Source organism: Pongo pygmaeus, chromosome 1, assembly GCF_028885625.2.
Source record: "Pongo pygmaeus isolate AG05252 chromosome 1, NHGRI_mPonPyg2-v2.0_pri, whole genome shotgun sequence".
Classification (NCBI taxonomy): domain Eukaryota; kingdom Metazoa; phylum Chordata; class Mammalia; order Primates; family Hominidae; genus Pongo; species Pongo pygmaeus.
This window is the reverse complement of record NC_072373.2, coordinates 201786690-201800091: the sequence shown is the minus strand read 5'-3', so window position 1 is coordinate 201800091 and position 13402 is coordinate 201786690. Positions and strand designations below refer to the sequence as shown.

At 39.8% G+C, this 13402-nt stretch overlaps 1 protein-coding gene across 50 annotated transcripts in view; it reads left to right on the top strand.

The window, feature by feature from the left end:
- Nucleotides 1-13402, top strand: part of EPB41 (erythrocyte membrane protein band 4.1) — a 233095-nt gene that overhangs the window by 151429 nt on the left and 68264 nt on the right. For all 50 annotated transcript variants that reach the window (XM_063667048.1, XM_063667050.1, XM_054497819.2 and 47 more), the window contains one exon: nucleotides 517-689. In XM_063667048.1, the coding sequence (XP_063523118.1) occupies nucleotides 517-689 (173 nt within the window). The remainder of the gene's footprint in view (nucleotides 1-516; nucleotides 690-13402) is intronic.

Sequence of the window (13402 nt, the reverse complement as noted above, 5' to 3'; positions counted from 1 at the left end):
GGAAAAAGATGGGGTTCCCAACTGAGTTTAAAAATATACCAAATAACCTGTTAAATAGATTACCAGGCATTAATTGAGTTTGGAGTGCATTTGACAAAACTGTCATTCTAGTAGAGTGGAAAAAGAGCTCTGGGCTTCGACTTTGTTACCGCCCAATGTCCTAACAGCTGTGTGACCTTAAGTAACTTCTTTTTTGAGGCTCAGTTTCCTATATCTATAAAATGGGGAAAACATTACAAGGTTGTAGTAAAAATACTGCAGTGCTGTAAAAACATTTTGAAAACTGTAAGGCCCTTTCTATAGAGCTATAAATAAAATTAATATAGGTCCCAACTCGTTGCTTTGAAAAATGACAAAGAACTAAAATAATGATTACTTGATTGAAAATTTCTTAGTAACTATATGGAAACCCTGGGAATTGTGAAACTTTTTTGTTCTTGATTTTTTTTTAATTTTACAGTTTTAGAATAATAAGATGAATATATAATAATATGACTATTACGATTTTCCCCCCAGATTGACATCTACAGACACCATTCCCAAAAGCAAATTTCTTGCGCTAGGATCCAAATTTCGATACAGTGGCCGGACTCAAGCTCAGACCAGGCAAGCTAGTGCTCTAATTGATAGGCCTGCCCCACGCTTTGAGCGTACAGCAAGTAAACGGGCGTCCCGGAGCCTCGATGGAGGTTTGTATTGAATATTAATGATTTCTTGTGATCATAATTCATTTGGAAAGATAAAGGAAGTACAATTATCTATAAGAGAACCAAATTAAAGAAGCTCAGGGTTGGGCCTGGTGCGGCGGCTTACACTTGTAATCCTAGCACTTTGGGAGGCCGGGGCAGGTGGATTGCCTGAGCTCAGGAGTTTGAGACCAGCCTGGGCAACACAGTGAAACCCCGTCTCTACTAAAAATACAAAAAATTAGCCAGGCGTGGCGGCGTATGCCTGTAATCCCAGCTACTTGGGAGGCTGAGACAGGAGAATTGCTTGAACCCAGGAGATAGAGGTTGCAGTGAGCCGAGATCATGCCGTTGCACTCCAGCCTGGCTGACAGAATGGGACTCTGTCTCAAAAAAAAAAAGAAGCAGCTCAGTGGTAAAATGAAAGGGATCTTACTAATTGTCTAATCTTAATAGAACCATCTTAAGAAAAGGAAAATTGAGATTCAGAGAGTAGTGACTAGATCATGGTTCCACTGCTAGGTAGTGGTGGATCAAACAGTACCAGAATTAGAATTATAAATCTAAATCTATCAGAATCTCTACCACAGAGTAAAAATCTAATGTAGTATGCTGAACTGAAGCCCTCTTAGCATTTAAAAATAGCTATTATATTTTTCTGCAGTCCTGGTAACACAGGAGGCTGAGGCAGGAGGATAGCTTGAGCCCAGGAGGTGGAGGCTGCAGTGTGCACCTCTGTACTCCAGCCTAGGCCACAAAGTGAGACTCTGTCTCTAAAAAATAAATAAATAAATAATAGCTATTTTCTATAGTAGAAAAGAGGAAAAGGGTCTGCCTTACTACAACAATCTTTTTTTTTTTTAATTTTTTTATTTTTTGAGATGGAGTCCCACTCTGTGGCCCAGGCTGGAGTGCAGTGACGCAACCTCAGCCCACTGCAACCTCTGCCTGCTGAGGTTCAAGTGATTCTCCTGCCTCAGCCTCCTGAGTAGCTGTGATTACAGGCGCATGCCACCATTCCTGGCTAATTTTTGTATTTTTAGTAGAGACAGGGTTTCACTATGTTTGCCAGGCTGGTCTCAAACTCCTGACCTCAGGTTATCTACCCACCTCGGCCTCCCAAAGTGCTGAGATTATAGGTGTGATCCACCATGCCCAGCCATACAAGAATAATTTAAAAAGAAGTTTGCCACGTGGCAATTATGGATAGGAAACTCCAATATCCCATTGTTGGGGTCTCCAAATGTTGTTTAAATAAAATAGGGAGGAAATACACAAATTTCGTGATTATATATACTGACAGAAGATCTGTCTGAATTGATACATTGTGGGAGGATCTTCTAAGTTAGCATTTGAGACCATTACTGAAATGAGGTAATAAGCTACATTCAGTTCCTTATGTCACTAAAAAAAGAGTGGCTAATAAATAAAAATTCAGGCTGGTTGCGGTGGCTCACACCTGTAATCGCAGCACTTTGGGAGGCCAAGGTTGATGGATCACATGAGGCCAGGAGTTTGAGATCAGCCTGGCTGACATGGTGAAACCCTGTCTCTAGTAAAAATGCAAAAATCAGCTGGGCATGGTGGCGCACGCCTGTAATCCCAGCTACACAGGAGGCTGAGGCATGAGAATTGCTTAAACCCGGGAGGTGGAGGTTGCAGTGAGCCAAGATTGCGCCACTGGACTCCAGCCTGGGAGACAGAGTGAGACTGTCTCATAAATAAATAAATAAATAAATAAATAAATAAATGTTCAGAAAGGCCGGGCATGGTGGCTCATGCCTGTAATCCCAGCACTTTGGGAGCCCGAGGCAGGAGGATCACTTGAGGTCAGGAGTTCAAGACCAGCCTAGCCAACAGGGCACAACCCTGCCTCTACTAAAGGTACAAAAATTAGCTGGGCTTGGTGGCACACGCCTGTAATCCCAGCTACTCAGGAGGCTGAGGCACGAGAATTGCTTAAACCTAGGAGGCAGAGGTTGCAGTGAGCTGAGATGGCACCTCTGTACTCCAGCCTGGGCAACAGAGTGAGACTCTGTCTCAAAATAAAATAAAAGATGTAAGTTCAGAAGGCAATAACCCAAATAGGGTATTATTGATTACCTTTAATTATTTGTTACCATTGTACAAACAAGCCTATGCTATCTACTGTAAAAGTAAGATACATGTTGTTATGTGCATATATAGTGTGCAGAGTGGGACTCCATCTCAAAAAAAAAAAAAGAAGCAGCTCAGTGGTAAAATGAAAGGGATCTTACTAATTGTCTAATCTTAATAGAACCATCTATTAATAGAATAGGTTAAGGATTTGGGTTCTGGAATCAGACAGACCTGATTCCAATATCAACCCTAGCATTTATGAGCTATGTTCCTAGGCAAATTACTTCATTTCTCTGTGCCTCAGTTTTATCATTTGTAAAATAGAGATGATGATAGTATCATACTACCTCAAAGAGTTTTCATGAGGAATAAATGAGGTGGCATATGTATGGTACTTAGCACGATGGCTGGCACTTAATAAGTTCCCCCCCACAAAATGTTAGCTATCATTAAGATACTGTTTTTCTGGTTGTAACATTTGTATCATCTGGAACCATGCTACTATATTCTGGTTTGTTGATGTATACAGACCCTCTCATGAGATATGTAGACCATTGTACAGCAGCCATAGTCACCATTTGGAAGTTCCCTACTAATTGAGCAAGTATTTCTTTCCATGATGTGAGGAAATTTTATAATAGAATGTGAAAAGATCATTTTTACAATGTTCCTCTTGGTTTCATAGTTTAGTCATCTCTTGTGCTAGGTAATGAGCTAGGTGCAAGAGATATTATAGTGAGAGTCCCTGCCCTCATTCAATTCTTAATGTAATGGAGGATATTATAATATTCATCATAGTGGAAGAAACAAGGCATTATGAGAGCATATATCCTTAATTTAGAGGAATCAGGAAGGGGTCAGCCACATTTGGAAAAAAGATCACCTAAGCAGTAGGACTTTTGTGCTTCCATACTGTGAGTCATGCTTTTTTGTTTTTTTTTGTTTTTTTTGAGACAGAGCCTCACTCTGTCGCCCAAACTGGAGTGCAGTGGCACGGTCTCAGCTCACTGCAACCTCCGCCTCCAAGATTCAAGTGATTCTCGCACCTCAGCCCTCCCAAGTAGCTGGGATTACAGGCATGTGCCACCACCACACCTGGCTAATTTTTGTATTTTTAGTAGAGATGGGGTTTCACCATGTTGGCTAGGCTAGTCTTGAACTCCTGGCCTCAAGTAATCTGCCTGCCTCAGCCTCCCATAGTGCTGAGATTACAGACATGACACCCCCCACCTCTTTTTTTTGGTGTTTTTCTACTCTCCTGAGGGGCTGTTTTAATAGTAACAATACAAGGCATGTTGCCTGCTTTGTCTTAATTTTCATGAAAACACTATGAACTAGGCTTGGAGATTACATAACTTTTCTTAAGACATGACATCTGGTAAATGGAAGTGCTAAGAGTGAAATTCATGTTGGTTTAACTCCAAAACTCATGTTCTTTCAGGTACATATTTATTACTTTGTTCAACAATTTTTCCTACGGGCCAGGTGGTATTCCAGTCACTAGAGATACAGCTGTGAGCACACAAACATAGTCTCTGCCTTCATGGAGGTTACATTCTGTCACTGGAAACAGAGAAGAATAAAACAAAATAATTTCAGATGGTGATGAATGCTGTGGAGAAAATAAAACAGGATAAGGGATATAGACTATCTGGGGATGGGGGAAATTGAGGAGTATTTCAGATTGGATGGTCCAATCTAATTTAGAAGGCTTCTTTGAGGAGCTTCATTTGAGCTGAGACCTGAATTATGGAAGGAGCTGGCCATCTCAAAATCTGGGGAAAGAGCCTTGCAGAAGAGGGAGTAGCAAGTACAAAGTCCTGAAGGTAGGAATGAGCTTGCCATGTGTCTAGAGCAGTGCTGTCCCATGGACCTTTCCGTGCTGATGAAAATCTTTCATTTTGTGATACCCAGTTCAGCAGCCAATAGCTATATGTTTCTGTCCACTAAGAACTTGAAATGTGGCTATGTAACTGAGGAACGGAATTTTAATTCCAATTTAAATAGCCACATGTGGCGTGTAGCTCTCATATCAGACAGCGTAGGTCTAGATTCCTCAAAATGAAGGGGTGAGGAGTACAAAATAAGTGAGGTCAGAGAAGTAGGTGGGAGCCAGATTGTACAGGGCCTTGTGGGCCACAGTAAAGAGTTTAGATTGTATTTCATTTGCACTGGGAAGCTGTTAGAGGGAGTGATGTAATCTGAATCCCATTTTTAAAAGATTGCTGACAGCTGAATAGTCCATTGAAGTGTCAGTGAAAAGCAGGGCGAAGGCTGTTGCAGAGTCTGGGACAGCTTGGACTTGAGTGTTGGCAACAAAGACAGGGAAAAGTAGTCAGGGATACATTTGGAGATAGGGCTGACTGAATTGCTGACAAATTAAGTATTGGAGATGATAAGGAAAAGAAACTCAAATTTTATTGCTTGGCTTAATCATTTAGTAGAATGAGAAAATCTGGGAGAGTAGCAGAGTTGGGGATATGGAAAATAAAAACTTCTATTGTGGATAAGTTAAGTTTGAGGCATAATCATTTAATCTTCATGTCTTTGCCATATTCAGATAATAATATCAGGCATCTCCTTCCTTGTCCAGTAAATCACCTTACTTCTAGTTTACCTTATGTGTGGGGAATTATCTTTTTATCCCCATTTTTCAGGTGAGAAAACTGAGGTTGGAAAGTTTAAGTGACTTGTTCAGCATCTCACACACAGTTAAGTTGCATACTATGACAAAAATCCAGGTCTGTCTGATAGCATGTTCCATGGCTTTCCCTGCTAAATGGAGTTTCATGGTTATATAGATACTATGCCTGATGTATTGTCTTTTCCTGATAGCAAAGATAACCAAAGAGTCAAGTGTTAATGAGCTTTGGTACCTTGAACAAGTTAGAAAGCTTTACAGAAATCACATCTTGACTGCCGTATTACATTTATATTCTCAATTTTTTTTTAAGGTGTATGGTCTTAACTTGTCATGGTAATTACCACAGTTCTTGCTACAGTGTATTTAATAAATAAATATTGGCTGGGTGTGGTGGCTCACACCTGTAATCCCAGCACTTTGGGAGGCTGAGGCAGGTGGATCATTTGAGGTCAGGAGTTCGAGACCAGCCAGGCTGACATGTTGAAACCCTGTCTCTACTAAAAATACAAAAATATTAGCCAATTAGCTGGGCATGGTGGCATGTGCCTGAACTCCCAGCTACTCAGGACGCTGAGGCAGGAGAATCGCTTGACCCCAGGAGGCAGAAGTTGCAGTGAGCTGAGATCACGCCTGCACTCCAGCCTGGATGACAGAGTGAGACTCCGTCTCAAAAATAACAATAAAATAAAATAAAATATCATTATTTCCCTAATGCATTCCAATGTCACCTTTGTTATAAATCAGGTGACCATAAATTTGGGAGTTCATTTCTGGTCTCTCTAATCTCTTGTATTGATCTTTGTCTATCCTTGTGTCAATACCACACTATCTTAATTATTCTAGCTTTTATAAGTGTTTAAGTTCTCTAACAATATTCTCTAAGATTATCTTGGCTATTTTTAGCCCTTAGCATTATCTTATATATTGTAGAATCAGATTTTCTATTTCCACTAAAAAAGTCTTAATAGTTTTATTGGGATTTAGTTGATTATATGGATCAGTTTGGAGATAATTGGTATAATATTGAGTCTTCTGATTCACAAACATGCTATAACCCTCCTTTTGTTTGGGTTTCCTTTAATTCTCTCAGTAATGTTTAGTGATTTTTGGTGTAGGTAACTTGTGCATCTTTCATTAGATTTATTCTTACAGATTTGATGTCGTTTGCTATTTTACATTAATATTATTAGACAGGTTCTCACTCTGTCATCCAGGCTGGAGTGTGATGGAGCGATCACGAGTCACTGCAGCCTCGGTCTCCCAGGCCCAGGTGATCCTCCCACCTCAGCCTCCCAAGTAGCTAGGACTACAGGTGCATGCCACCATGCCCAGCTATTTTTTCTTTTTTTTTTTTTTTTTTAGAGACAGGGTCTTGCCATGTTGCCCAGGCTGGTCTCAAACTCCCAGGCTCAGGCAATCCTCCCACCTTGGCTCCCCAAAGTGCTAGGATTACAAGAGTGAGCCACCACACCCAGCCATCTTTTGCTATCTTAAATGGTATCTTTTGGTTTTTGGCTGGTTGCAGTGCCTCATGCCTATGATCCTAGAACTTTGGGAGGCCAAGGTGGGAGGATTGCTTGAGTCTGAGAGTTCAAGACCAGCTTGGGCAACATGGCAAGATGCTATGTCTAAAAAAAAAAGAAAAATTAGCTGAGCATGGTGGTGCACACCTGTGGTCCCAACTACATGGAAGGCTGAGCCAGGAGAATCACTTCAGCCTAGGAGGTTAAGGCTGCAGTGAGCTGTGTTTGTGCCACTGCACTGCAGCCTGGGTGACAGAGTGAGACCCTGTCTCTAAAATAAAATAAAACAAAATAAAATAAATGGCATTTTAAATTTTTTATTTTTTGTTCAATTGTTTTGGTACATAGAAATACAATTAATTTTTCTAGTTTGACCTTATACTCAGTAATCTTACTAAAAAATTTATTTATTTATTTATTTATTTTTGAGACGGAGTCTCACTCTGTCTCTCAGACTGGAGTGCAGTGGCACTATCTTGGCTCACTGCAACCTCTGCCTCCTGGGTTCACGTGATTCTCCTGCGTCCAGCTACCTCCTCAGTAGCTGGGATTACAGGTGCACGCCACCACCACGCCTGGCTAATTTTTTGTATTTTTAGTAGAGACGAGGTTTCACCCTGTTGGTCAGGCAGATCTCGAACTCCTGACCTCGTGATCCACCCACCTTGGCCTCCCAAAGTGCTGGGATTACAAGCGTGAGCCACCACGCCCAGCCCTAAAAAATTTATTATTAATTTTAATGGTTTATCTGTGGATTATTTAGGGTATACATTATTGTGTACTCGACATCAACTGAAAATAATGATTGTTATATTTCCTCCTTTCCCTCTCGCATTTTTAATTTCTTTAATTGCTTTGTTGCTGGCTAGAACATCTAATGTAATGCTGAATACAAGCGTTAATAACTGTCATCTTTCCCAATTTTAGGGCAAAAGCTTCAGTATTTCATCAAGCTTCCTTATATGGTATTTTCTTTATCATATAAGGAAGTTTTCATTCTAATTTCCTACACATTTTAATTGTGAATTAGTGTTACTTTTCTCAAATGCTTTTTATTTCATCAGTTGATATAATAAAATGATTTTTCTCCTTTTTATGTTAATGTGGTATATTATTTTTACTTTCAATTTTTAAACGACCTAAGAATTTTTGGAGTAAGTTCAAATTGGTCATAATACGCTTTTCTTTTTTATTGTTTTAGGATTTCTACAACTATTTTCATAAGAGAGATAGGCCTATAATTTTCCTTTTTTGTAATGTTGTGGTCAGGTTTTAGTTTCGAGTTTATGCTGGTCTCATAAAATAAATTGAGAAGAATTCCTTCTTTTTCTGTTCTCTGGAAAAGTTTGTTAAAGACTGTTGTCATTTCTTTGTTACTGTTTAGAAGAATTCGCCTATGAAGCCATATCTGGTCCTAGAGATCGCACTGTGGGAGATTCTTTACTTACAGATTCAGTGTCTTTATTAGATAAGGGACTATTAAAATGTTCTGGTTCTTGTTTCAATTTTGATAAATTGTGTTTCTTTTTTCTTTCTTTCTTTTTTTTTTTTTGGAGAGAGAGTCTTAGCTCTCTCAGGCTAGAGTGCAGTAGTGCCATCATAGCTTGTTGTAGCTTTGACCTCCCAGACCCAAACGATCCTCCCACCTCAGCGTCCTGAGTAGCTGGTACCACAAGCTCACGCTACCACACCTGGCTAATTTTTTTTTTTTTTTGTAGAGACAAGGTCTTACTGTGTTGCCCAGGCTGATCTTGAACACTTGGGCTCAAGCAATCCTCCCACCTTGGCCTCTCAGAGTGCTGGGATTATAGGTGTGAGTCATCGCACCTGGCCTAGTTGTGTTTTTCTAGGAAATGTGCATTTTATCTAAATTTCCAAATATATTTACATAAAGCTGGGTATCTTTTTAATATCTATAAGAACTATAGCAGGGTCCACTTTTGCATTCCTGATATTGGTAAGTTGTACCTTTTTGTTTCGAATAGCCTTGCTAGAGATATATTGATTTTATTAGTCTTTTCTTCTTTAAATTGTAAATTGACAATTTATGTATGTATGTATTTATTTATTTATTTTTGAGACAGAGTTTCACTCTTGTTGCCCAGGCTGGAATGCAATGGCGCGATCTCGGCTCACTGCAACTTCCGCCTCCCAAGTTCAAGCAATTCTCCCACCTCAGCCTCCCAAGTAGCTGGGATTACAGGCATGCGCCACCACGCCTGGCTAATTTTTGTATTTTTAGTAGAGATGAGGTTTCAACACGTTGGTCAGGCTGGTCTCTACCTCCTGACCTCAAGTGATCTGCCTGCTTCGGCCTCCCAAAGTTCTGGGATTATGGGCGTGAGCCACCGAGCCTGGCCGACAATTTATAATTTTATGTATTTATGGGGTACAAAGTAGTCTTCTTAATTTTTTCAAAGAACCAACTTTTGGTTTTGTTGTTTTTTTCCTATTATATATACTGTAACTCATGGCAGCTCATATCTTTATTATTTTCTTTTTTTTTTTTTTTGAGACGGAGTTTCACTCTTGTTGCCTAGGCTGGAGTAGTGCAATGGCACGATCTCGGCGTGCCGCAATCTCTGCCTCCCAGGTTCAAGCAATTCTCCTGCCTCAGCCTCCCAAGTAGCTGGGATTACAGACGTGCACCACCACGCCTGGCTAATTTTGTATTTTTAGTAGAGATGGGGTTTCTCCATGTTGAGGCTGGTCTCGAACTCCTGACCTCAGGTGATCCACCCGCCTCGGCGTCCCAAAGTGCTAGGATTACAGGCGTGAGCCACTGTGCCCGGCCTATTATTTTCTTTACACTTATTGAGCTGTTTTTTAAAAAATTTCTTGAACTAGATACTCATTAATATTCATTATTTCTTACAACTTAACCTTAGAATGTAAGTGACTTGCCTAAGGTCACATAGCTAGTTGGAAAGAATTAGAAGGGAATCCAGGACCATTCTCCTAGGCCCATGCTTTTTACTCTTCACCATGATGACTTCTTTTTTTTAGAAAGAGTAGAATAAAAGTTAATAGTCAATATTCGTTGAGCACTTAGTATGTTCCAGGCACTGTTCTAAGCATTTTGCATATCTTTTAAGTATCTGAAGTGCATATAAACTGAATAGGACAATTTTTTTTGTAGTTCTGTTTTTAAATGTCTTATTTTTCTCTTTGTGCTATAGTATAAAAACTGGAAATATGTCTGTGGAACTATTTTTCCCTCCTTTCCTAAGATACTTCTCTAAGTATCAAAGGTGTACCAGGGAAACTTTTACAAGAATTGCTTTATAAGGGGTCTTATTTTAATGATAAAAATGAGCATTCCCTTTCTTTTCTGTTATGTGTGGTGCTCAGAGCATCTGCTTCACCAGCTGGAGTACCAAAACTGGTTCAGATCCCAGTTTTATGATAGAGTAGTAAGTTGCAAGCATAGCTAATAATGGTGACAAAGATTATATTTTTCTTGCACTTTTTGCTTTTCAAACCATTTCTATGTATTCCTATTTAATACTAGCAACTTAGTCAATAAGAAAAAGCATTTAGGAATTACAGTTTTACTCATGAGGAAACTGGAGCACAAAAGAAAGGGCCACACAACCAGGTAGTTCATCCATTTGGTGAGTAGTGGTTACAGTGATTCTTGCCACGGGTGTACGTCCTTATCACCTTTGGAGCTTTAAAACAAAACACATGCCCAAGCCTCACTCTTGTATAGCTCATCTCACTAGAGTGGGCCTGAGCATCATCTGATTTTTTTGTTTTTCAAGATCTACAAATGATTTATGTGGTCCTCTGATAAAAGAACCACCCTACTGCATACTAGCAGAAATTGTGCTAGTAAATAACAGCTAGAAGTAGAAGTTGTTTGCCTTTACTCAGTCTGATGGTTTGAATTTTATTCTTTACTGCTCTAGTATATAACTATCTAAGTTTCTGTTGTCAGCTAAGAGCAATATAGTATTGAAATTAGTGGGTCACCATCAGCATTTTTCTTTATGTAGACCCTCAGATATGGGAGATACTGGATTTTTAAAGTTATGTGTTGTCTATATATGCACCAAAATATTGTAAATATTAATAGCTGAATTAATAAAACTGAAGACCCACACATCTTAAAAAGCAATCCCTACCCCCAACACTGTGAATATACTAAAAAGCATTGAATTACATATTTTAAATGAGTGAACTGTATGGTATGTGAATTATATCTCAAAAAAAGCTGTTAAAAAAAGCCATGATCACTACCATGATATTATAGAGTTAATATCTTCCATATTTTACAGATGATTAAACTAAAGTTTGTAGGATTAAGCTCCATGCCTTAGGACACACTACTACATGTGACTGAATGTGGGCCTAAGATTCGTGATTTGGCTTTTGCCTCTATTCCATGCAGCCTTTCACAGCCAGGGCTTTTTATTGTAATGTTATTATTTTTCCAATCTGTGAACTCTGTTTCTGTCAGTTTCCACACTAATACCTTCTTTTCCACATACAGTACAGATTGCCAAGGCTAGGAATGCTGAAGACATAAATCATTTGGCTCTGCAATATTAGTACTGGATTGAAACCAAAGACAAGTGGCAAAATAACACATGGTGAAAGCATGGGCTAAGTTTCTATGATGCCAGGCATAGTTGAATTAATTCTTTGAGAGGAGGTGTGAATACACATGTATAATGATACTTAAACACAACTGTGAGCAAAATATTTTGTCACATTCCCCTGTGTTGTCAGGTTTGGTCTGCCATCTGCCATTCTTGCAGTGACTGCTTAAAGTGCTTAAAGCACCCATTAGTAGTAGCTCTGTGCTAATCCAGAGTTATTACTACTAACCCAGTAGTAGCAATCTGTGCAAGAGGCCACAGATTTTTCATGGAAAGATAAAGGAGATCCTTTTTTTTTTTTTTTTTTTTTTGAGACAGAGTCTCGCTCTGTTGCCCAGGCTAGAGTGCAGTGGTACGATCTCGGCTCACTGCAAGCTCCATCTCCTGGGTTCACGCCATTCTCCCACCTCAGCCTCCCAAGTAACTGGGACTACAGACGCCCACCACCACGCCCAGCTAATTTTTTGTATTTTTTAGTAGAGACGGGTTTCACTGTGTTAGCCAGGATGGTCTCAATCTCCTGACCTCGTGATCCACCCACCTTGGCCTCCCAAAGTGCTGGGATTACAGGCGTGAGCCACCACGCCTGGCCGATAAAGGGGATTCTTGAATTTCTGCTGTTTTTCCTATATATCCTCTAAGGAATTAGTTCTTTCATTGGAAATTACGACAGGGTAATGAGCATTTCTTTCTTTTTCTTTTTCTTTTTTTTTTTGAGACAGAGTCTGGCTCTGTTGCCCAGGCTGGAGTGCAGTGGCATGATCTCAGCTCACTGCAACCTCTGCCTCTCGGGTTCAAGCGATTCTCCTGCCTCAGCCTCCTGAGTAACTATGACTACAGGCGCCCACCGCCACACTTGGCTAATTTTTGTATTTTTAGTAGAGACAACGTTTCACCATGTTGACCAGGCTGGTCTCGAACTCCTGACCTCAGGTGATCCTCCCACCTTGGCCTCCCAAAGTGCGGGGATTACAGGTGTGAGCCACCGTGCCTGGCCAAGCATTTCTTTGTTAATATTGTTGTATGAAGTAGTTGGGAATTTAAAGTTTTTATCTGTTCAGATTCATGGAATTCCTTTATCTGATCCTTACAGTTTACAAATCTAAAACTTTCAGGATGAATTATGTTCAGTTATAGTCAGTTTAAGAATGCAGGAAAGTATATAATAAAAATTATTGATTTCCATGCAAATTGATTAAAATATAAGAGTCTTGGCCGGGAGCGGTGGCTCACGCCTGTAATCCCAGGACTTTGGGAGGCCAAGGCAGGCAGATCACTTGAGGTCAGGAGTTCGAGACCAGCCTGGCCAACATAGTGAAACCCCATCTCTACTAAAGATACAAAAAATTAGCCAGGCATGATGGCACGTGCCTGTGGTCCCAGCTACTGGGGAGGCTGAGGCAGGAGAATCACTTAAACCTGAGAGGCGGAGATTGCAGTGAGCCGAGATCATGCCATTGCACTCCAGCCTAGGCGACAGGGTGAGACTCCATCTTTAAAAAAAAAAAAGTCTCAGTACAAAAGAGGATAGCAATATGTTATCAGAAATACTAAATCATGCAGAAAAACACTTTCATTCCTAGATACTGTCAGATAAGTGAAGTTTTATTACAAAGTGTAAATGTTTTATATCCCTGAAAGAATGAACATAAAAACCATAAAAAGAGTATGAGTGATTGTTTTGAAGTAAGCTGTCTAAAACTTAGATACCAAATATTCCAAAACAACAATTGGCTCTTTGAAAAGATCAAGATTTTATCATAAGTCTGTATAGTTTATTCTCTCTAAAACAGTCTATACAACTTTTCCCCTAAATTAAGCTTTCTCAACCTCAGTAACTTCAGC